Source organism: Ricinus communis, chromosome 6, assembly GCF_019578655.1.
Source record: "Ricinus communis isolate WT05 ecotype wild-type chromosome 6, ASM1957865v1, whole genome shotgun sequence".
Taxonomy (NCBI): Eukaryota; Viridiplantae; Streptophyta; class Magnoliopsida; order Malpighiales; family Euphorbiaceae; genus Ricinus; species Ricinus communis.
In genome coordinates, this window is record NC_063261.1 from 21,381,020 (window position 1) to 21,406,063 (window position 25,044).

General features: G+C 33.9%; 5 protein-coding genes across 5 annotated transcripts; 3 read left to right on the forward strand and 2 right to left on the reverse strand.

Moving 5' to 3' along the window:
- The first annotated feature begins 1,181 nt into the window (after positions 1-1,181).
- Positions 1,182-7,728, forward strand: LOC8259488. The gene is made up of 12 exons (XM_048375824.1): positions 1,182-1,362; positions 2,297-2,469; positions 2,586-2,767; positions 2,834-3,039; positions 3,119-3,887; positions 3,977-4,054; positions 4,566-4,833; positions 4,931-5,130; positions 5,528-5,604; positions 6,784-6,885; positions 7,131-7,317; positions 7,437-7,728. The coding sequence occupies exons 2-10, from the start codon at positions 2,298-2,300 to the stop codon at positions 6,824-6,826; spliced, it is 1,995 nt and encodes a 664-aa protein (XP_048231781.1). The 5' UTR covers positions 1,182-1,362; position 2,297; the 3' UTR covers positions 6,827-6,885; positions 7,131-7,317; positions 7,437-7,728.
- Positions 7,729-8,388: 660 nt separating this feature from the next.
- On the forward strand, positions 8,389-11,942 carry LOC8259487 (biotin carboxyl carrier protein of acetyl-CoA carboxylase). The gene is made up of 8 exons (XM_002520757.3): positions 8,389-8,612; positions 8,723-8,916; positions 9,208-9,261; positions 9,460-9,720; positions 9,833-9,895; positions 10,397-10,465; positions 10,552-10,597; positions 11,578-11,942. Exons 1-8 carry the CDS (start codon positions 8,585-8,587, stop codon positions 11,637-11,639), a joined length of 777 nt encoding a protein of 258 aa, XP_002520803.2. The 5' UTR covers positions 8,389-8,584; the 3' UTR covers positions 11,640-11,942.
- On the reverse strand, positions 11,927-13,982 carry LOC8259486. Its single transcript, XM_002520756.4, has 2 exons — positions 12,856-13,982; positions 11,927-12,761 (listed from the first exon to the last, which is right to left on the reverse strand). The coding sequence occupies exons 1-2, from the start codon at positions 13,707-13,709 to the stop codon at positions 12,122-12,124; spliced, it is 1,494 nt and encodes a 497-aa protein (XP_002520802.2). The 5' UTR covers positions 13,710-13,982; the 3' UTR covers positions 11,927-12,121.
- Positions 13,983-16,742: 2,760 nt separating this feature from the next.
- On the forward strand, positions 16,743-19,388 carry LOC8272105 (cation/H(+) antiporter 15). Its single transcript, XM_048375344.1, has 2 exons — positions 16,743-17,624; positions 17,702-19,388. The coding sequence occupies exons 1-2, from the start codon at positions 16,947-16,949 to the stop codon at positions 18,854-18,856; spliced, it is 1,833 nt and encodes a 610-aa protein (XP_048231301.1). The 5' UTR covers positions 16,743-16,946; the 3' UTR covers positions 18,857-19,388.
- Positions 19,389-22,515: 3,127 nt separating this feature from the next.
- LOC8272103 (PRA1 family protein B1) lies at positions 22,516-23,423 on the reverse strand. The gene has a single exon (XM_002520753.4). The coding sequence runs from the start codon at positions 23,389-23,391 to the stop codon at positions 22,654-22,656; it is 738 nt and encodes a 245-aa protein (XP_002520799.2). The 5' UTR covers positions 23,392-23,423; the 3' UTR covers positions 22,516-22,653.
- Between the last annotated feature and the right edge of the window lie 1,621 nt (positions 23,424-25,044).

Genomic DNA, 25,044 nt, shown 5'->3' on the forward strand with positions numbered 1-25,044 from the left:
TTTTTAAATTTTCTAAATTTTGTATAAAATAACTAATAGTTAGTTTTATTAAAATATAATAAATTTTGATGTAATAAATAAAACATAAAATGTAATTTGTATATTAGATAGAAAACAAAGAGTTGTACGCCTATTAAATAATTGTTTAAGAAAAAAAATGAAAGGTTATAATCTTTAAATATTAATAGACTATTAGTATAATATAAAATAATATAAGGATAAATATTTATATTTTATAGCTGAATTTTGCTTTTATTACTAAATTTAGTATAAAATTTTGGTATTTATATAAATATTGTTTTTATTTTTTAAATTAAAAGAAATTAGAATTTTTAATTCTCTACGACGTTTCGAGGATAAATTATTTTCGGATGTGGTAATACATCTAAGAAATTATTCCATCGAATGTATTCTCCCCTAAAATAGCGATATAGACTAAATGTCCTGTTCAAGCTAAAGAGCTTACTCCGAAACAAAAATAAAGTAAGGGTTTGGTTTGATCGAGGGGTTTTCTCCCATTCATATATCATAGATATATAGAGATATTTTTATTCCTTCCAATTTTTTCAGTATTTTTTATCATATTTTAATATCAATTCTAATTTTTATTTCAAATAAAATTATCATTGAATTTACCGATATAATATGAATTCTAGCGATAATAAAAAAAATAACTAAATCAATACTAGTATTACTAAAATATTATTAATTAAGTATATAAAATTAATAAAACGCTAAAACTGAAAAAATAATTTTACAAAGTTTAAATAATAATATTTTAATAATTTAACGAATTTATAATTTTAATATTGATTTAGCTCTTCTTTATTGTACTTTATATCATATCAGTAAATTTAGTTAATAATTTTATTTAATATTAAAATTAAAACTAATATTAAATATGACACCAAATTAAAAAAATTTAAAAACTAGATTTGATAACCAAGGGTAATTAAGCTTTATTTTATTTGTAGACAGTCTGAGCAAAATCCCAATGACCACATCAAAAATATTCTGTCAGCCTTTAAATTACAAAATCATCCTCACCTCTTTGAATCTCTTATCCAATTATTACAAATAAAGACAAAATTCTTAGAGGGGTAAGACCGTAATCTCGAACCGAGCTGCATTGCCTTATAAAATCACAACACCGCGCTTCGCGGTTTCAGGAGTCTGTTCAGTCCATTTCTAACTTTCTGTCTCTTGTATTTCTAGTTTCAGCATGGGTTTACTAGTACTACTGCCTTACTACTAACTTAAACCCCTCCCCCTAACTTTCTTCCATTTTCTCGCCTTATTTTCCCTAGAAGCTAACACTCCTCACCTTCCTTTTCTTTACTTCGTCGACTTTCAAAATCTTAGGTTCATCCTCATTCTTTTTAAACTTTTGTTTTATTTATGTACTTTTTTTTAAAATAAAAAAAAAATTAGCTGAAGTTTTTAGTTTTCAGATAAAAATTATTCATGAAATTATATATTTCATAGTAAAATATCTGAACTGTGGAGCGAAAGATAATCGCCAAGTTTGATATTTATTTATTTGATTATTACTAAATTATTTGATTTTTTGCAGTAAAACTTATAATGATAAAAGTTTGTTTTTGATTCTATTTTTTGTATTTTTTATAGCTATAGCGTTGCTTATTGAACTAAACTGACTGGTTAAAAATAGTGAAAGTGCCTTCTGTGCGCGTGCCTTTATATTGAGTAACTGAATGCATACTTTTTCTCTTTTATTTATCATCAATTTTGATTGTTATAATGTAAATGTTTATTTGTTGCACTTTGTTAGCTTTCAGTTTAATTATTGATTTAACTTCGTTTTATCTGAAGGTGGGAAAGAATATGACTTGGGAAAGAATAATGGCTTTGGTAGAGTAGAAACATATCATGCTCGTTTTGCATTCCTATCCCTTGTTTTGGAAATATAAAAACGAAAGAATTTGATTCAATTTAATTCTATTTAGTCAATTGTTATATTTGGAAGTCACTAGTTACTAGAATGCAATTCTTTCAACTTAAGAAAAAAAAAGACATTTTGAACGAATTGAAATTTAATTGAACTCTTGCACATGGTTCATTTTCCAAAAAAGATAAAGCAAAATTTTTCTTCATGATTTGGAGTTAAAATCTTATCTAAATGTTATTTGTTGGTTCAAAACTGAAAAGTGAAATTCCACCACTTAGTAAGATTCCATTCTTTCAAATTTTTGCGGCCATGCTTCTTGTTTAGCTGTGATTACTTGAAGATGCAAAGCTACTAAAATATTTCTCAGCTATCTTTTCTTATCTACAGAATGGGTGCTGGAAGGAAGACACAGACTATTATTGCAAGTGGGAAATCTCAACCTTCATGGACAGCAAATGCCATTCACACTTCGAGGAACCTAAGGACGTGTGATCTAGCTGCAGTCATATTTGGTTGCAAGCATAATACATTTGAAGAATGTTTTTCAAGCTCATTGTTTGGTTAGTTGCTACCTTTCATATGTTTGCTTCTGAGAAGAAAATTCCCTTATGCACTTATATGATTTCCTATGCTCCCGACTCCAAAACTCGTTTAAGTATTTTTGGACTTCTGGCAGGGTTACCTGCTCCTCATTTCTTGTATGTAAAGAACATCTACCCTGGCATGCCGCTATTTCTATTCAACTACAGTGATAGAAAGCTCCATGGTATATTCGAGGCTGCAAATCATGGAGGGCTCAATATCAATTCACAAGCATGGATTGAAGATGGTTTAGATTCTACTCCATATGCTGCACAGGTAATGCATGAAATTTTGGTTTCCTAGCTAACAAACGAAATAATGAATATAGCTTTTGTGTTTCAGGTTAAGTTCCACATTCGGATGAAGTGTCAGCCATTGGTAGAAGATCAATTTGGTCCTATAATTGCTGAGAACTACTATGCACCAAAGCTATTTTGGTTTGAATTGGACCACAATCAAACTAAAAAATTGATTTCATTATTTTCTTCTTCTCCGATAATACAGAAACAAAACGTGCTGCACAAAGGTTTATTTGGTTCTAATGCAAGGTTAGAGTGTTGCATATTTGAGACATCTAATGCAAGTCATATCTTTCCAATCCTCTCTGACTTTTTCGTATCTTACCAGAGAAAAGCAGAGGTTGGAAGTTCAGATTAATGCTAATGGAGGGGTAACAGAGAAAGGCATTTCATGTGTGAGACCCAGCTCTGGGCTTTCTTATTGTTCTATTGTAAAAAGTACGAGTTCATCTGTTGTTCGGACTGATCAATCTGACGTCAAGCAAGGCACATGTGTAGATCAATTGGACATAATACAGGGTGTTCACACAGTTCAAACTGATAGTGCAGGATGTTACTCGAGTGATCCTCCCATTGTTGGTGGTTTGACTACTTCTCTTTCTAAGAAACCATGGACTGCCTTGTTCAACAAAGCAAGGGAAACTGAAGATTCAAAGACTTCAGCTTTGATATCAAATCTTTCCAATATGGATCAGTACAATTTACAATTCGAACCGTCACCTTACCTAAATCAAACTCATGTTTTGGAAGCTGCCGCTGATAAGGATGGTTTTAAAAGTGGTGCAACTCTGGCCAGTTTTGATATAAGGCAGGAAGGCCAAGTTCTTAACCTCCCTGCAGATTGCTTCAATGCGGAATGGAGCTCGTCATGCGTGTTACCTTTGAATGAAGAAAGTCAACCTTCCAAGGTTAATATTGATGGGGATTTACCTGTTGAGGAGCACATATATGCTGAATCAAATTGTGAATCCTTATATGAAGCTATGGCAAATGTAATCATAGCAGAGGATAATCAGGGAGAAGATGCTGCAGCTCATTTAAGGGATGCATATGCTTCTGAAATTAAGTCTCTTGATTTTCACTCTATAGTAGCCAAGGTGATTGAGGCTATCAATTGTAATTCATCATTTAACTTTGGAATTTCTCTGCATCTAATGGCCTTTTACTCTGTTATATAATGTTCAAGTTATTACTGGAAGTGGAAGAGTTGAAGGGATCTCAGTCGATGCAAGCTCGAAAAGTTAATTGTTTGGAGCAAGAGCTGGTAGGCTGTTTCATCAGTATCTCCTTTTTATCATTTAACTATAAAAATTTTGCATTCTGCGCGTCCTGATAGTATAATTAGATGTGTTAAACTAGTTAGCATTTGACTATTGGCTTGTGCTACACCATTGCTATGATGTACAGTTCATGTTTGTCAAACTTATTATTTGGTCATATATGTTTATGTTATATGTTTACCTCTATAGTTTAAGCATAAAGTCTTTATGTTTGCCTCTTCTGAAACAATATAAATTTTCTATTTGTTTTTGCCAATTAATTAGGTGTCCCAAATTTTGTTCAATGCTATGTTTTGTCATTATATTTTTCTTTTATGAACTCAGCCTTTTGGTCATTGGTTTCAAATACAATGATTCTCTTCCATCTTTATCTATGATGTTCTTCTGCGGTTGTCGTGTATGGTTATTTTATGTTCATCTTCCCCTATTTTCATGAGTTTCTTTCTCCACTTATTTGTATGCGGAACTAATATATGGAGTAAACTTTCAATTCAGCTTGAATCAAGATCTGAAATGCAATATTTGAAAGATAGGTGCAAGATGTTGGAATCAAGCAATCTAAACACCAATGAGTTGCTGCTTATAGCTGGAGGGTTTGATGGTTCTTTGTGGTTGTCAGGTTTAGACTCCTATTCTCCGTTTCAGGACCTAAAAAAGCCCCTTGCTTCGATGAACTCTGCACGTTCACATGCTTCAGCAGCAAAGTTAAATGGTGAACTTTATGTGTTTGGTGGTGTGCATGGTGATTTGTGGTATGACACAGGTATATTTGTTTCTCTTTGGACTCTGATATTTGTTTCTTTAAGGCAATGTTGTTGTGACTCACGAGGTAAAACTGCTATAATTCTCTGTATGTAAAGTTGAATCATACAACCCAACAAGCAATCAGTGGATTTCTCGTCCATCGTTGAGTCAAAGGAAAGGACACTTGGCAGGTGTATCATTAAATAACAAGATATTTGCAGTTGGAGGTGGGAACGCAGATGAGTGTCTCTCGGAGATGGAAATGTTGGATGTAAATGCTGCAAAGTGGATTCCTGCTCAATCAATGCTTGAAAGGGTACATCCTAAAATTATGTTCATTAGCATTTTTCCTCTTAGATAGACACACTCTAAGATATACCAAGACAATTGCTTTTTTTTTTTTTTCTGATGATGAAATTTATGAAAGTGATAATGTTTATGCCCTGTCTAGTTAGAAGTATTTAGCTTGTGGCCCTTAGTTGTGTCTATTGGATACTTAGTGAGCCCTTTTGTGGGGCTCCTCATCTAGTTATTACTACTAGAACAAGCAAGTGAAACATTCGTTAACTGACCCCTAGTATTCTGATACATGTTAGTCTTTGGTTGATCTACTATGCAAAATATGTGGTGTGAGATGAAAGTCTAAATTAATGTCAATATTTTTTTTTTCTAGTGTATTATTGACTCGTTCGACTTTTCTTTTGTTTTGTCAGCGATATGCTCCTGCTGCAGCAGAAATAAGTGGCACAATTTATGTTGTCGGAGGATACGATGGAGGGGGTTACTTAAAGTGCGATTTCATTTTTCTTTCATTATTTTCTTCTTTCTATTTATTTGGTGGATTAGTTATTCTGCTGTTAATGGTTTGAATTATTCAAAATTTGTTGGTACAATTTGCTTTGCATATGGTAGGATCAAGCTTTAGTTTGTCTCCTTTTTCCGTTGTACATGCATAGGCTAATATGCTAGAAAGCAGTTAAACTGATGAGAATCCTTCACATGAGTTTTGAGCAAGAGCACTGCGAATTTATAATAATGAATATAAGGTTAATGTTTGTTGTTATGGATCCTAGTGCTTGGCCAAATTAAAATGTTGGTTCATAACATTTTGAAAGCCTTGCTACTTAGTAAAGTTTGGCACTTAGTATTTTACCTTCTGCAGGCTTTACCATCCACTTGTAATATGGTTACTTGGGGTAACCTTAGCTGTAATACTATGTTCACAACTCTGCCTGCTTGCATTTTCATTTTCCTCCTAGAGCAGTCTAAAATTTAGAAGCAATTAATTTTTCCGATTAAAATTATTAAAAATATTTTGTTGAGAGAGGGAAGGGGAGACTTGGCTAACCTGGATAGAATCTTCCTTGTATGTGAAATTTCTTTTCCTGTGGCTGAGCTTTGGTCATTGGAATAAACAAAGTGAGACTTTTTTATGGGCATTTAAGATTGTCACATGTTCCATGAACTAATGATTAGCAGATTAGTTGTCCATTGAGATCAAATATATAATTTAACTTTCCAGTGGTGCTAATACCTACTTTTTGATTCATTATATGTCATCAATGGAAACTACATATCAGCAATCCTAATTAATGTAGTTTTGCTAATTCCTGCAATGGATCAACTGGTTTTGGTCAGGAAGCTTTTTTGTTGCATTTTGTTGTAGCTAATAGTCATTCATGGGGTGTTTCCTCATTTCTTATTGTTTCACCTGTACTTTTGGGAATGAGTTCTATATTCTATTTTCTTTTCCTTGAGTTAGTAAAATGCAAAAAGCAGACTGGATTTATTGAATACTTATTGTGCATGCAAATGGGAAAATCATTTTCAATAATGATGCTGTTTTTGCTCGAAATGCTCCCACTTTGTTGTTATTATAATAACAGTAATAATGATAATAATAGTAATAATATTATTATATAATTATTATAATATAATAATAATAATTATTTCTTTTGTAATATCTCAGCTCAGTTGAGAGATTTGATCCGAGAGAAGAGTCATGGAGATGACTTGCGAGTATGACTACAAAAAGGGGATGGCACTCCTTAGCCGTTCTGAATGACAAATTGTGAGTTCACTTGTGATATTCCTGTTTCAAATTTTTCTTTCTTTTTGAGCACTGTTATTTATCTTTCGTTGGGTTTTGGAGGGAGAGATCAACTTGTAAATATTCAGACATTGAAAACAACAAATTAAAGATTTTGATTACTATTACAACCTAAGTATTATAACCTCAGTTTGCATATGAAGAGATTAATTTTGTACATAAAGAGAGTATCTTGGGACTAAATCATGAAAATATCATGTCTGCAGATATGCTTTAGGTGGCTATGATGGACAGAAGATGGTCTCAACTGTAGAGGTGTTTGACCCGCGTCTTGGTTCATGGATGATGGAGGGATCCATGAATCTAGCCAGGGGCTACTTTGGTGCTGTTGTGATGAGAGATGCAATTTATGCTATTGGAGGCCTGAATGACAATGGCAAGATATTAGATACAGTATGCAAACTAATCACAAAATCTGTATATTATTAATTATAACCCGTTTCATGCTCGGATAAAAAGGCTTCAACTAATGGTTATATTCTGTTCATGCGTTCTCCGTGGTGTTCGGACAGGTGGAGTGTTACGAGCAAAGTCGCGGTTGGAAAGCAACCGGCCTCAAAGGAATTGGGAGAAGATGCCTTTTCTGTTGTGATGTTCTATGATTCAGTTGGGGATAGCTACAAGGCTGTTTTTAAGGAAATGCACATTACAGGTTCTTCTACTACACATGTTTACCCTTTTGAGATACATACAATGTAATATTCAGCCAAACACAGTGTCGAGTTCAGCTGGTAATGTAGAAGGTACTCGAGACATGACTATTATCAGAATCTAGAATGATTAAAGAGAAGTAACTTAGTTCCAGCTATTTTGTTTTCGAAAACTGCGACAAGAAAATTAAATAATCAGAACACAAAATTGGTACTGCATAAAGACGGTTTGTAAGCAAATCTATGCATCGATCCTTTTTGCAGTAGCAGAATTTCTCCATTGCTGCTCGGTAACGTAGAGCTCTGTGGTTATTAGGAAACCTTCTACCAGCAGTAGAGCTAGAAATGATTTAACGAAAATCCATGCGATCAAAGATAAATTGTAGTAACCACGCGGATGTTAAACTAAATGGTTAATAGAAACCTTTTTCCTTTAATCCAAAATTAACTGAGATTTTTCAAGATTTGAAATTGAATTAAACAAGAAATTTAGGCAATATTGGTTTTTATATACGAGATATTTCGTGAAGTTGATGAATCTTGAATTTTCAAAATTTATCTAATCTTTTTCAATTTCAACGTTATCTTTTAGATTCTATTGGATTTTTAAATCAGACTATGATTTTCGACAATTAACGTGACTATTTTTTTTTTCAATGGACCCAGTCCAAACCCAACCTAATCCGAGAGAGTTTATCATATGGGCCGGTCCATATCCACAGAGTGGACCCACATCTAACAGACCGCAAAGAGAGAGAAAAGCAAAAAAATAAAAATAAAAATAAAAACACAGTTAAAAACTTAAAACGGCATGTCATCGGTGGTGGAGAAACAGAGGAGAGGGGGCGGACATTACAAAGAAACGCACGCTCCAACATCCAAACGTGTCGCTGAACTAACCAAATAGACTCATTTCTATAAGTTGTTGTTGCTTCTTTTTGTTCTTCTTCTTCTCCCAAAACAAAGACAATTCCTTAATTCGCTTCCATTTCTTGGATTTCTCTCTAACAATGGAGTCCTCCTCTATCGCTCTCCAATGTATTCATCTATTGATCTGTTAATTATTTTTTTTTTTTAGTGAGATCTATTTATGTTTATGTTGTTTTGTTATGTTACGTTCTAATTTCTTTTTTTGGTTGAATGTTCAGGTAAAATGTACGGACAGCGGTTAACGGTGGGGAGGAAGCTCATGTCTTCTTCTTATCCAAAAATGAGGCGAAACGTGATGTCAGTGTCGTGTGTAAAAGCACCTGAAGTTGGTGCTACGGCTAAATCTGATGCTGCTGATGGCGCTGTTGAGAAGACTAGACCTCGAACCGCAACTTTTCCTAGTGGATTTGAAGTGAGTGCTGCTCTTCTTTTTTAAGAGGTTTTCTTTTTTATCTTCTGTCTTTACGAAGCATTTATTATTCTGTAATATCTCTAATTCAGGAGCTAAATGTTCGAAATTACCATCACAAGCTTATTGTCTTATTTTGTTTCCGATTTTCCTGACTTCTGTAGTCACCATTTGATAGTTTGTTTAGTTCATTCTGCTATTAGTTTTATCTCTTTACTTTGACGTTGATTAGTGCAGTTTCCATCTTCATTAACAAGCACCCTTATCATTTAGATTGAAATTTAATTCGTTCAGGCATTGATGCTAGAGGTCTGTGATGAGACAGAGGTTGCTGAACTCAAACTCAAGGTGAACTTATTGGCTTGTTTTTTCTTGGGAGGCAATTCTTGTTGTATATTAATATCAGAGCAAAATGCTAGAACTCACTTGAAATTATAATTATAGTGGCAAAAGCAATTTGATATTGTATTTTCATTTGCAGATTTTTTTTGGCATTATAAAAGGCATGGAATATCTTTTGACCAGTCATATGATGTTTTTTTATAGGTTGGAGACTTTGAAATGCATTTGCGCCGCAATGTTGGGGCTACAAAAGCTCCTTTATCCCACATTTCACCCATTGAACCACCACCAATCCCCACTAAGCCCATGGATGTTCCAGCTACTGTTGCTGCACCACTGTCACCTCCAAAACCCTCTTCTGAAAAAGCCACTCCATTTACAAATGTCTCCTTTGGGAAGTCAGCCAAGTTAGCTGCCTTAGAGGCTTCTGGAGCCACTGGATACGTTCTAGTAGCTTCTCCAACAGTAGGGATATACTGATGTTATCAGATTTCAAAAGCTATTTTTATGTTCTTTTTGTTTGTTTTGCTTGTGATTATAGCCTTAAAAGAAATATTTTGCATCATTTTCTTTCCAGGTTGGCTCGTTCCGAAGGAACAGATCAGTGAAAGGAAAAAGGCAGCCTCCCATCTTTAAAGAGGTATTTATTACTGTGGCATACCTAGTCTCCGGATGTTTCGTACTTTTGGACTATCAATTTTTGTGGTCACCGTTGAATACTTACCTTTTCCTCTTTTTTCTTTTTTTTTGGTTTTTTGAACATTTTCCTGTTAACCTATACATGTTGCAACTTTCTTAATTTTCCATCAATAAACTGCGTGTGTGTGTTCCAATTATTATTTTCCTTTTATTTGTTAGCAGCATAGCACTAAATCCTGAGAACTAATATGTCCAGTACAAAGTCAATATAGCTTGCTTATTCATAGTTTCTTAGGATCGAGTAGGAACAGAAGTTGCTCATTCATAGTTTGCTAGGATCTGCCACTAACCTGCCCTTTCCATTATGGTTTGGTGTGGAACAAACAGATGAAAATCTTGATCTAATGCAAACACAGAAAGTGGTTGGGACTTCTTAAAAATAGTGTCATGGTTTCTGTTATCTAGGTTCTTAGTTCTGAAAATTTGCACTTTAAATCTACAGGGTGATTTGATTAAGGAAGGACAAGTGATAGGATACTTGGATCAATTTGGTACTGAACTTCCTGTTAAGGTTAGTTTCTTGTTTCCATATCTTCATGCCCGGCTTTGCTTCTGTGATAAATGTGCCTTACCGTGGTGTTTATTGATGGTTTGCAGTCAGATGTGGCTGGAGAAGTCTTAAAGCTCCTTTTCGATGATGGAGGTAGACTATCTGTCATTTCATTGCTATTCTTATGGTTTTAACATCCCTTATAGCTTTATCAGTGAATATTATTTGGACACTAATCAAATGGGTTCTATTTACTTATCATAGCTAGATCCAAAACATAGTTCTTGTTATAGCTTCATCTAATCTGATTCAATTTGTACATAATATCTCTGAAAAGTGACATCAAATACTGTAAACAGAATGAAAAAGTTTTAGATCAGGATATATGACGGCTCAAAAGGGTGCCTTCTTGCAAGTTATTTTGCTATGCATGAGTTAAAACTGTAAAAGAAAAAAAAAAATGGAAGAATGCAATGGCTCCATCTGAGCTCTTGTTAGGAAAGAGCTTTCTGCTACCTTTAGTAATGAGAATTACTGGCTTCTTGTTGTGTTCATTGAGGTTGAGTGTTTACGGGGTTCTATGCATTTTATTATTGCCACTTGTTGCTTAATCATATTTGTCTAAATAATTACCAAACAGAGAGTGAATTGGTTTTGGAACTAAGCCTCTTGCCCGATGTTTTTTTAAGCTATGCTGCATTTTGGTCATACAAGGCATTTATAAGGAAGATTTTGTATCAACCGAAGTACCTTCTATACAATGGTGCTGATATGTGAAACATTCGTGCTCATTTGGACTTCTTATGAATAGAATGCCTTTTCATATGGTGCAAGTGTTGTTTCTCAAGTTACTGTACTAGGCAGCTTTTATTTTTTATCTATTATTTTTGCCCTAAGATTTAAGTGTGATGACAGTTGAGAAAGAAGTCTCTATCGAAACAACTCTTGCTTATTCTAATAACTTACTTGATTTTGCATTAGAGCATATAGTTAAGAACTTAATACGGATTAAATAATGAAAGAGGGAAGGGTATGGAAGTTTAGGAGCTATATCAGGGCATTGATGCTGGTTAAATCCAAATTGGTAAACTGATAATTTTTTTGTTTAATATTAATGTCTGTGTATGGTACAGATGCTGTTGGGTATGGAGACCCTCTTGTTGCAGTCTTGCCATCATTTCATGGTATCAAGTGAGCTTTCTGTCGTTGTTATGGCAATCATGACGCGTTCTTGAAAAGCTACAAAGTATTGCAGATTGTTTCACAAGTTTTTTTGGCATTACCATTCTCTTGATCATTTAATTGTGCCACTATAAAACCATAGTTTTCGTGAACTGAATAATTGACCAAAGCAGTAGTTTGGGAAGTTTTCCAGGTGTGTTAATAGTTTGTAGACTAGTGAAGCTATAGATATTTGTTTCTTGTTTGTATCACTCCCATTGAAGTACATTTGGGGCATTTCTGACAATATCTTCTATGCAATTATTCTGCTTCGATATCTGATTCTCTTTATCAATTGATGAAAAACTTATACAATTTTGGTTTCCAATTTGGAAATCAGCATTGGAAAGTTTTTTTTTTTTATTCTGGAAAGAAAAGAGCAAAATGGGAACATGAAGCTGTAAATTGCCCTGTAGATGCTGATACTTGTTGAGGATGTGTGAGAAACTTAGTTACCTAAGCAATGGTAAGACGAACAATTTCTCTGAATTCCAGCCTCCTAGTCTCGCTATAAAATGTTCTATATTTGTTGGGCCAATAAGTTAACCAAATCCACCCTTTGATCTCCCAATCCATTGTCTTCCCTATAGCACTTTTGTCCACTTTCCACTTGATACCATTTCCATACTCATCGCGAGCGAAAACCACACCTCCTTGCTTAGTGAAAGGCCGATGAGCACTCGCATATCGATCCTTGAACCAAGCTTTAGGGTTGATCAGTGCCATCTTTGATGGTTTGGAAGAGGATACTTCCCTTCCATCCATGCTATCATGAAGAAACCAGTTCAATATAGCGCTATAGCCATGAACAGATTCCTCAAATTTCCAAGGCTTCATGCTGGTTGACACAGTCTCTCCTACTGAAAGCTTAAGCCCTAAGAATGTATTAGGAGGATCAAATGAAGTTTCAATACTTTTTTCTAACTCAATCTCTCTCGTCGGATTATCCGAAGATTTTCCCACCGAAACACTTGTTATGTTGGTCTGCATGATCGGAGTCAAGTGTAATGATATTCGTGAAGGAAAATGTTTCTCTTCTGTTCCGACTCCTTGTTTCGCCATGAGAGTCTCATTCACCAGTCGAATAACATCACACCTATGAATATAGCAGAGGCAATACCTCATTAAATGTATGTATTAGGCAACAGTTCTATGATACACAATTTATGTGCCTAGTTTAATGTGCTTACCTTATATTATCTATAGTTGCAATCACATCCACCCACTTCTCTTGAATGATGACTCTGTAATTGAACTGTATTACCCCTTCAAGCTGATGGTGTCTGAGGGAGAAGAGCAATCTCTCATCAGCTAAAGGATTACTTGAGCTTTCAATATCCATAGCTATGACAGGACAATACAACTGAACTTTCCAGAACTCAAATGTAGAAAATGAGTAAGAAAAGAGTGGAGATGGTGTCTTGAGAATTCGGTTGGTAACTTCAAGCTCAGAAGTCCAATTTGTGATTGCAAGATTGATCGAACGCATCCATTGTTCTTCCAGATTAGATCCTATGATTTTCATAAGCGACTTTGATCCTTCTCTTAATCTGCAATTAGTCAGTTCAGTCTTGAGACTAGCCAGACATTCCGACCGAAGATCTGCAGGAGCTTCATATATGCAAATAAGGAATGAGACTGTGAGAAATGCTAGGTTGAACATGTCTTTAAAATTGGAGCCAAAGTCCAGCTTTGGAACTCTGATAGAAGATTTACACTTGTTTGAAGAATAACTGAGGACATCTTCGATAAGGTTGATTAAGAAACTAGAAATTGTCTCATCATCTAATAACTTCAAGGATTTAGAGTTTGTTTTGATAGGCTTTGATGTCCAAAGAGAGAAGGAGAGACTGAAATTTGCAACAATGGAGAAGGAGACAGATGGGGTTTGAAGATTCTTGGTCACAGAAAGATTAAGTGATGGTTGGGACGATGAACTAGAAGAACATATGCATATGGACATGGAATTTGTTTGCCATTCAGTAATTGGTGGAAGGTTCTGAACCCAAGAAAACAAATCAGCAGGATAGCAACAAGAAGCCATTAGAGAGCAGGGGCAATTTTAGATGAGGTCTATGCAGTATTTGTCTTCTTCTTTATAAGGATTAAAGGATTAATATTCTATATTAATTAAGGACTTCTTGATGAATGGAAGTTAAGCAGAGAATGTATTTGGGAAAGAAATGTCAAAAAAGTGAAGCAATTAGATGGTAATAATGCTAATGATCTACTTTAGCATCAAGGAAGACACCAGATGAATTGTAAAAGAAGATTTCCTGTATTTGGAGGGATAGACCCAAATCTTTTGAATAAGACTTACCATATAGCATATTCTATGACATGGAAAATGATTTATTAAAACAAAATCACTAAAAAAAGAAATTACTTACGTATTTTAGCATATTATCCCCAGTCATTACATATTAAATCGATAAATAACTAACATATTCATAAAGATTAAACATTGAAATAAATTTCAACATTAAATATTTAAATATCATTTAATAATTTATTACGGTGGATAAATATAAAAATAGGTTTCTACATTAAATATTCAATCATGTAATTATTTGTCACCCCCTATGTGTTGCCTGGTTGCTTTTAAGTAATGAAATGAGATATGTTTAGTCCTTTGCTTTTGCATGGAATCTGATTTAGACCTACTTTAATAGTTCCCTCTAGGAGCATCTTTAAGAGAGAGAGATTTTGAGGCAAATTTATACTTATCTAAAGCATGGTCCAGAAAGAAAGGCCAGATTTACTTTTGAGTTACATTGTTAGAGATTGTTTATGTTTAGTATATTGTGCTAATAATGTTTTTAGTATGCCTAAGAAAAAGCAATTTATGTTCTTGATTTCGAAGGAATTTTATACATACTAATAAAATTTAATCCACGGTCGAATTTTGAGACCAAATTCCTAGGATCGATTTAAATAAAATTTTCTTGTCCAGTTTAGAAAGGAAACAAAGAAACTATGAATATGTTGTTAGAAGGATATAGTAATTAGAATATTATATAACTAAGCTAAAGAAAAAAGGAATCTAAGATGAGAAAGAAAGCGTGAAGGAACCATATGGGAATAAAATAAGGTTTTTTTTTTTTTTTTTAAGTCTTTGATAGATAATGCTACATTAACCCAAAATATTGCATATTGTTTTTGTACCTTTTATAATGTAATATATATATATATAAAACATATTCGAATTTATCTAAAAATAATTCTTTATAAATAATTCTCACTAATTTTTTGAACAATTGTGGATTCAAACTTTTTATATAAAATCTAATTATATAATTCATTAGGTTACGAGTGAGACGTTACTATTGCATCACTAATTAATAAGAATATATATATATAGTAAAATCTCTCAATAATCATACACTTGGGATTATATAAAATGTATGACTATAAGGAGGTTATAATTTAATAGAGTTTTAGATACTAAAACTTTTCTTTGTATCTTATTGGTGGAATGATAGAAACTAAATATAAAATATATAAATATATTGTCGTATTATACAAATAAGATTGATGTGATAAAATAATACTATAATAGATAAAATACAACATTATGGTATATTTTTTTAAAAAATTATACATACAAATATTATTATGAAGAATTTATTTCTATTTATAACTGATTATATTAGAACCATAATTTTTTTATCTAGATGTTATTGTTATTGAAAAAGTAAAACACATATATTGAATAATAATAAGAACCCACAAAAAGTTATAAATATGCTGAATGGTAGCTTGTTAAAATTAATGACATCAAAGCTTGAATTATCCATACTAACCAACTTGTAGTCTTACAATAATTAATCATTAATTATTGTCTTAAATTCCTATCCTAAGAAAGCTTGTAACTGACCCAATATGGGTACATAGATTTCTACCCTTAATAGCAAACATAGTCTTCATTAATAAGACTAGAAGGGAATTTCTCCAACTTTAGCTGCCTTTTCGCATCAATAATCTCTTTTTATTTTATTTTAATTTATTTTTTGTTACAGTATTAATAGTTGTTTGTTGTTTTGGCAAAACGGAAGGGATTAATTTATAGTAATATTCTAAAGTCAAAATAAAGACTGCAACATACATTTATATTTAAGATTAAATTAAAAAGACTAAAATTAATTCTCTTATTAGATAAATTGTGTTTGTTATACGTATAGTATTATGGAGTTTCTACCAAAATTATAATCTTTAAAATACTTTATGATAGTATTATATTAGTCAGTTCATAATTATTGTTAACCAGTCAATGATTTCACACAGTTAAAACGGTTCATCTAAAAGATTTAGAGAGAATTGTTACATGAATTTGACAACGAAAAAAGAAATTCACGACCCCTGCCTCAATCCAGTTTGATTCTTAGGTAACCGTAAGACCATTAATATCATTGTCCTTCTCCATTACAATTCCATTCTTTTGACTTGGTATTGCAATGCTGTGAAATTAGGAGCCAACTTCTGTTATCGTACTAAATTTATCTCAAACTCATCTGCTTAAAGACAAACCATGGAGGTGGGTGGGAGCTACAGCAAGAAATAGATACTGTTTCTTAATAATGGATGTAGTAAAAATGATACTTGAAATTGTTTCTTCATTCTTCAAGGTCAAAAATGAAGGCCAGAAAATGGTGCACCCTAAAATTTGTACAGCATATCGTGAAGATTACGGTGGTCATGGCATTTTTGACAAATATAATCCTTTAGCTTTCACGTTTCCTGTTTTCATGCTTCAAGCCATCGTGTCCTTACTCATGTGCAATCTCGTATACTTTGCTCTTGGCCCTTGGATTGGATCAAAACTTGTCTGCAATATCTTGGTAAGTATTATTTCTTTTTAATAAAATGGTTGTTCTGATTTAGATTCAGGTTTGTAATTTCACAATTTCTTTCTTTTTCGATTTATTTGTTTATGTATAGGCTGGCGTCATCTTAGGACCGTCTATCATGGGTCAAATCAACAACTCATACATGGAAAAAATATTTTCGGACAAAGAAATGTTTGTCTTCAATACATTGGTCAAGATCGGCACAGGATACTACCTTTTCCTCATTGCTGTGAAAATGGACGTTGCTATGCTGCTCAGAACAGCAAAAAGTACTTGGATTATTAGTATATTAAGCTTCATCGTGCCTGTCATATTTGCGCAATACTTTTGTTTGATTACACGAGAATCTTTTCAGTGTATTTATTAGTAAAGCAGGAATACCTACTCTGTCAAATGTTTTAGCAACAACATACTATGCCAATATTGCTGTTGCAATGGAAGAACACAATCTTTTAACTAGTGAGTTAGGCCGACTTGCAATGTCTGCTGGCATGTTTATGGAGGCGGTCGGGTGGGTTCATTTGATCTTGTCGGTCATTATTCTGCAAGGAAATATTGGTAACGGGATTCGAGTTGTCATTTTCTTATGTTCAATGATACTCTTTGCAACACGCGTCGTAAGGCCAGTTATAGTGAAGCAGATTATCGAGAGAATACCAGAAGAAAGTCCTCTAAGTGAAAATTTTGTCGTAGCAATACTAATTTGTGCATTAGTTATGGGATTGATTGCTGAATCAACTTTTGGAGCTTTTTATATTGGGACTTTACTGATGGGTTTAATCATTCCGGATGGACCTCCGCTGGGTTCAGCATTAGTAGAGAAAGTTGAACTGATGGTGATGGAATTCTTTCAGCCTATGTTCTTTGTTCTAATTGGTTACAGTGTTGATACTTCATTCATGGTCCACAACAAGGATGTCGGCCTGTTGCTGCTCTTCGTTGTCGGATGTCATTTGGCAAAGATTTTGGGTACTATGTTAGCCACACTGTTTATCAATATAAATCTTCGAAATGCTGTTCTGCTAGCAATCAGTTTGAATATCAGAGGTGTTGTTGACTTGACTGCTTATGAGAGATGGCTTATCAGAGGGGTAAGGATCTTTAATGCATTTCTTTGAGATTTTTCTTTCTGTACTTCGAATACAAGCCTTTACTATAATAGGGCTAATCATTAATTGCTTACTTGCAGATTATGGACGAGAGGATGTTTAGCATATTGGTGCTATCCAACATTTTCCTGACAGGAATTTACAACACTTTGGTACACGTTTTCTATAAACCTGAAATTAGACTAGCTGCATTTCCTCCTACAGAAAAATATTTCAGAACCCTTCAAACAACCCCATCCGACAAAGAATTACACATTCTTACCTCCACCCATAACGAAGATAGCATCCATTGCATCATTGCTTTACTCGAAGCATCGTATCCGAACGCCGCCAGTCCTATAAATGTCAATGTTATCCATGCCGTTGAGCTTGCCGGGCGAGCAGGTCCAAAGATAATACCTTACAGTAGCCATAGCTATAGCAGGAAATTACAGTCTAACACAGCAAAACATATAATGCGAGCTTTCACAAACTATGCAAGGAACTCAAGTGGTCCTGTCTCAATCCGACCATTTATCATGGTTGCTCCATTTAAGACAATGCACAACATTATTTGTAACTATGCAGAAGAAGAAAGGATTCCTTTCATAATTGTTCCTTTCTTAGGAGAAAACGATCCTAAAGCCGACAGACGCATGGTTCGAGATTTTAATGTTTATAATCTTCAAGAAAATTCACCTTGCACTGTTGGGATTTTAGTAGATAGAGGATTGGATTCTCGTATCAATTTAGGTCGCTTCTCTTACAGTGCTTTACTTATCTTTGTCGGGGGTGCTGATGATCGCGAAGCCTTGAGACTTACTACAAGAATGTCAGGAAATCCTGCTGTGAGTATCACATTCATGAAAATTAACCTGATGCACGGAAACGAAGATATTGATGAAGCTGAGGAGGAACGAGATAAGTTATTAATCCAAGAATTTAAGGATAAAAATGCTTATAATGCCTGTGTTGTTTTCCGTGACATGATAGTGGAAAATACTTTACAATTGATGCATATGGCTGAGACTTTGGTGGATATTTATGACCTTGTTATGGTAGGAAAGATGCCTATGAAAGTGAAACATGTGAAAGAAATGACAGAATGGATTGATCATCCAGAGCTTGGAGTGATTGGCGATGCACTAATTTCATCAAAACCTCGTGATTGTAAGATGTCAATTCTTGTGATGCAACATACTTTCAAGGTTGATAAAACTATTCATCAAGATGAAACACTTGAGAAAGTTAGATGATTCTTAGACAGATTGAGGGTTCTTTCTCTTTTTATGTACATACAGTAGAATCTGTTGCATTTAGTATTTAATAAACTAATAGGTTTATCAATAAACTCTCCAACATTGAATACTTAATAACTTTATATGTAAGTTTCTACTTTTACATAGTTGTTCTTTCTTTTTTACAACTCATGGTGTAATTAATATAACTTTTTGGATGAATAAATGGACCAAAAGAAAAAAAAAAAAAAAGTTCTGTTAGCTTAATTAGCATAAAACTTGGTTAGCTTAATTAGCATAACGGTTCCTAACTTAGCAATTATAATTAAACTATTAACTATTTGATCTCTAATTCCCTCTAGTAGTTGCTCTCTACCAGTGGTTCTTAGAGCTTATGCCATAGTGTTTCTTGCATTATATATAAGTATTTCTCGGGAAGAAACTAATTATTTTTGGATTAGCAAGATGACAATATTATTCAAAGGTAGACCAGACCAATCATCGGAACTTTTTCTGGAAAAATGCCTTTTAATTTCTTATCTCTTGTATTCTTGATTGAAATCATTTTGGCTTTTGTCATTTTCAAACTTGTTTGCTAAATTCTGAGGCCTCTCATTCTATCAAAACCAGTTTTTGTTATTTTCATACCTTTGAATTTTTTCCAGAGAAAGAATGTTGATACTTAACCGTACTGCATTTTTTATTACTGCTGTATATATGGATGCAGTCCTGTGATTAAGAACTTCAAAAACTCCTTGGAATATCAGTATCTGTTGCTTCTTTAGTCGTATTCATAATCAATGGGTACTGAACTTTGGTGGAATTGTTCTTGGAACAGGAACAAACACTCTTAAGTGATGAATTATTGTTATTGCTGATGCAATGAAAGGACACAAACAAGTAGGCCAACTTGCAATGTCTACTGCTCTGCTAACTGAATTGATCAGTTGGGTTCTCATTGTTTCTGGCGGCAGCAGTAACTCTTCAGCTAAGTTGTATAGAAGCAATTCGAGTTTGTGCTTATAATAGTTGCTCTAGCACTTTTTGGAATCTATGTTCTAAGACCAGTAATAGTAAAAGTTATTAAAAGAGCACTATAGGGAAATCCTGCAAGTGAAAATTGTAGCTTAGCTATGCTCTTAGCAGCTTCAATTTTGGCAGTGTTGCAGACTTGTAATATGGATCTTTGTTTCCTGGACTTATGGGGTTGGTCATGCCAGACGGACCGCCTCTAGGAGCAGCTTTATTAGAGAAAGCTGAACTCTTGGTCAATAAGGTTTTTTTGCTTTTTTCTTTTTATGCCTTTCTATATTCCATACAAGGAGTTCTGGTTTTCCCCTCTTATTATTCCTTCTTGGTGTAATTCATTTAGCTACCTCTGTTGTAACTATGGTGGGATCACTCTTTTGTGGCTTAAAATTTAAGAAATGCTGCCATACTTGGAACGATCTTGAACTTCAAAGGTGTTCTTGATTTTTGCGACAGTCGAGAAAAGGTATAAACAGAAAGTGAGATTGCTTAATGTGTTTTACAGGTTATAAATAAAAATTGGCAATGGAATTACTAATGACTTGACCAATTATACTGATTGCAGGTTTATTACAATGGTGTTTATACCAAACTATTGTTGTCAAGCCTTCTTTTGACTATTGTCTGAATTAGACTATTAGATAGATATCTTCTGCAAGCATCAGAAAAGACTAGTTGATCCAAGCTCCTGAATTAAAACGTTGTAAAACATTTCAATCGGATTCACTTACTGAAGATTAAGCAATCTTACCTGTATTCATTCTGAAGACATGTTGCAACATTATCTTACTAAAAGCATCTAACCCGGCGGCACCCATTTTTGCCTATGTGATTCATGCCATTAAGCTTGAAGGCCGAGCAGCTCCATTACTAACACCTTAAAACAACAACAAGAAGATGAAGAGAATCCAACCTAATAGCACAAATCATATTATCCGTGCCTTTACAAATTACTCATGTAACTCAGCTCTCCCCTGTATCCATACAGCCATCCGCTATAGGATTATGCACAACACATATGCAATGCAACCATGCTTCATATAAACAGAATCCTTTCATCATTCCTCCTTTCCAAGGAAATCAAGAAGCTAATAGCTTGTAAAACAGTCTGATTTGCGATCTAATATTCAGCTTCAATACAGTGTGCCTTGCAGGGTTGGGATTTTACTAGATAAGGGATTGAATGAATGGAATGCACATCATTTGCCTTGCAACATCGCCGTTATATTTCTAGGTGGTAATGATGACCGTGAGGCCTTGGCACTTGCATCAAGGATGTCAAGTAATCCTGATGCAAGTGTCACTTGGTTGAGAATCAAAGTGATTAAGGACAACAAAATGGATGAAATCGAGAATCAGGTAGATGAATTACTAATTCAAGTCTCTTAAGGACAAAACTTCTAATGATGTTCGTGTCACAAATGTCTGTCTTAGTGTTGCAACATTATGTGGAAGTTAGTGAATCTTCTAGATACCCACTCTCAATGAGAGTTCCATTATTGCTTGAGAGAAAGTAGTCCTCGGTTCAGCCATTAACTGATACCTGTTCAGAACTGTTTCTACAAACAACCTATTAGGTCCATCAATTCCTTTAATCTGAACCTACAGCATTCGAGACACATAAAACTAGTATAACTCAGTTCACATGTGCAGGTGGGATTCATTAGCAAGATCCGACTTGGTTTGTAGATGGTGCATAATTTATAAGAGGTTGGGAGATTCTTTCCCTAATGTTTATCTAATAGCTTGCTCCCGGAACACTTCCTTTTCCAAATCATAATTTGTGGAGCTTGTTAGTGAACTTAGCAGTAAAGGTCATTAAACATCCATATATAATATCTCATAGCCACAATAACTTTCAAGGACTTCTCCATGCTAGATGATGCCTATCTACCTTGATAATTTACCACAAACAAAATTTTCCCCGGATTAGCATTGCGCCAAGTATGGTACTGTTCATTTACTGCCAATGCAAAGGGGTCCAAACCATCCACTTCAAATTCACGTTACACAACCAAATCATTTAACTTCAAAATGAAACCTGGATTGTCCAACCTAAATTCACAATATTGCTTCTTCCTTTTCACATCAAATCCAACGTCAAGAACAAAATCATAGACTCCAAATGAAACCAGGCCTCTTAATCCTCCTAAAACCACAAGATTACTCAGACCCCAGAATGAAAACCAACCTTGATACCCTTTTTCACATCAATTCTAACGTTGTAATTCAAGAACCTAACCTAACCTCAAGCTAGTAAAACTCTGCACATTACACAGAGGAGCCAAATGATCAAGCAACATATCTAAAATTTCTATTAAACTTGTAAAGCAATATGCTCATCACACATGGGAAACTAGGCTACATATCCTGACGTGCACTTCTAGAAGCAAATTAAACAGAAATTCAGATAGACATTGCTTCAAATTGATAAAACTCACATGAGATTAACCCTAGAAATACCAATTAAGCCAATAACAACTGATACAGGTTGAAAATTTCACAATGGTGCAATTGACACAACAATTGAAGTCAAATTAGTTGTGCTTTGTAAAATTTTTAAAGAAAAAGCTGTTCATTTTCTATATGGGAGCCATCAGATCAAAATCAACTATTAATCACAATCACAAACACATAAATCCCAGAAGTAAAAGCAATATCAAGATTACGAATATCAAATCCAAAATTACACTTCCATATCATTCAATAATGAGATCATCGAATCTTTAGGTTAAATCTACAAAAGTGTAAAACAAAAATAATTGAATCTTTAAACGTACACCAGATCAAACACGAGAAGCAACAGCCGGAGCAGCGGCGGCGGCAGCCGAGGAGGCAGCGCCGCCGAGGAAGGAGAGAAATCCGGAATTGACGGGTTCTTGATCATCCAAAAAGAGATCTTCAGGAACCCTAAACGCACCATGTGCACAAACAATAGCTATTCCAATCATCAAAGCAGAGATCAAAAGCGAACCAACGCTAGTCAAAAACACAACAACGATGGTCAAAACGACCAAGGCACCAAGCGTTTCGCGGTCAGAGAAAGTTCTACCAAGAATCACCAAAGGCTGATCCGATGGTCGAAACAGATATAGAAAGAACCAACCTCCGAGAAGAAATATCAGAAGCAGGAGAGAGAAAGGATGAGATAATAACGAAAACGCGAGAACAATTGCGAGTAACGTTATGTAATTTACTTTAAAGTAAGTCGCGTTTTTACGGATCCTTGACACGGCTTCGGATAATGAGTCAGGTCGGGTCATCGCGGTTCGGTCTATTAGTTCGTACCATGGTCGGCGTTGAGAAAATCCCTGACGGATTGATGAGGAGAGACGTGAGATGAATGCGCGGAATGCTGGTGTCGCTATTGGTGGTTGAGACTGCTGTTGTGTTTGCGGGTTTGAGATCGGGATCGTCGGAGCGGACATGGTGGCGGTGGTTGTGACGGCGGGCGCGTGGAGGTTTGGAGAGAGACGGAGAGAATATAGGAGATTGGCTGTTAAAAAGGACACAGATAATTGCATGTGTCTCTGCCGTTTTTATGGGGGAGCTTTTGATTTAAAATGGACGGTGCTGATCTGATGGTGTTTAATGATATTTTTAGCGTAACTTTCTAATTTTATTAAAGAAAAAAAAAAAAAAGGAAATTGGTTAATTGCTGTAAGTGTCGGTGGACTAGTGTCACGGTCACGGTCAATTTTATTTTTACTTTAAGATAATTCTAGACTTTATTCAAAAATAAAAGGGATAATCCTAGACTTTGATTTTGATTATTTACTGGAGATAATCCTAGGTTTTAATTTCAAATTGTTGTTCTACTTGTACTCAAAATGTTTATTATTTACAATATTTTATAATAAAAAAGAATAATGAGGTCATTATCCTTGAAATTAAGTCCCAAAATTACATAGAAATGCATGGGTCTCCAAATACATTAAACCCATGGGCCCTCAAATACATAGCAATTTAATTAAAAGAAGAGCCCATTTTCAGGACTAATCTGTAAAAACAACCATCACCTCAAGCCTAAAACTCAGTTTGATTTGGGCCAAGCCTATTTGATACTTATTTTGGTTTTCATGCAATTTATTGAATATTCTAATGTCAAAAATAAAAAAAAAAGAAAAAGAAAAAGAAAACATACATATGTAAAGTTTAACTTATTAATAGTATAGTGGTCCACAAGGTTGTCTGGTTTTGAGTTTCAGACCAAAGTCAATTAATAATCTAAATAGAGATTAGAGCAAATATTAGCTATCTAATTATTAATTATTACTTTTTCAATTTCATACTTGTTCATGTCTTTTAGTATTTTACTTGAATTAAATTAATAGGTTTAGTTAGAGGAAAAAATAACTAAATTATTAAATTACTCTATTTTTAAAATTTATTACATCCTTCTATAGCTTATAAAATTTTATAAAATAAATTATAAATAAGGTGAATACAAGGATAAAATAAGCAACAAAAAAATAAGCAACAAAAGAGTTTAGTACTATATTAGATATATAAAAATGATAAATAATTAAAACTTTTTATTTGAGAAAAAAAATCAATTAGTATGAAATTGAAGAAGTATCCCTTATGCTTTATAAAAATTTATTTAAATTATTGAATGAAAATAATTTCAATAAATAATTTTTGAAAATAGCAAAATGATTCAAAATTTAAACTAGGATGATCGAAACTCTATATCGGTTTGAAACGCTGGTTCATAATTTGCTCAATTAATAAATTGTGTATGATTGATTTATAGATTATGTACTTAATCACTTAGGATTTAAAAGTCCTAAGGCAATTTATTATTTCAGTTTAGTATGATATTATAAATGGTTTGAATTATATAAACAAATTAATTTATTTTAAAAGTAATAATTGATAATTTGTGAACATTTGTTACGATATCTATGTTGTTAAAAGTTAAAAAGTCCTGTATCAGTTTTCTAATGTAGAGTTTATATATTAAACATGTTGAGATTATCAACTCCAATGCGATTCATGGCTCAAACCGCTCCTTTACTCAGGTTTACCTCAATCAAGAAAAGGGTTCACTCACCACTCCAGTCTCATTGTTTCAGGAACTTGAATCTGCCAAGTTTTCTTTTGAGGATCAGATGCCCAACCCAGCAAGAACATCTTCGTACATTAGGGATATTGCAGTAATGAATACCCACAGA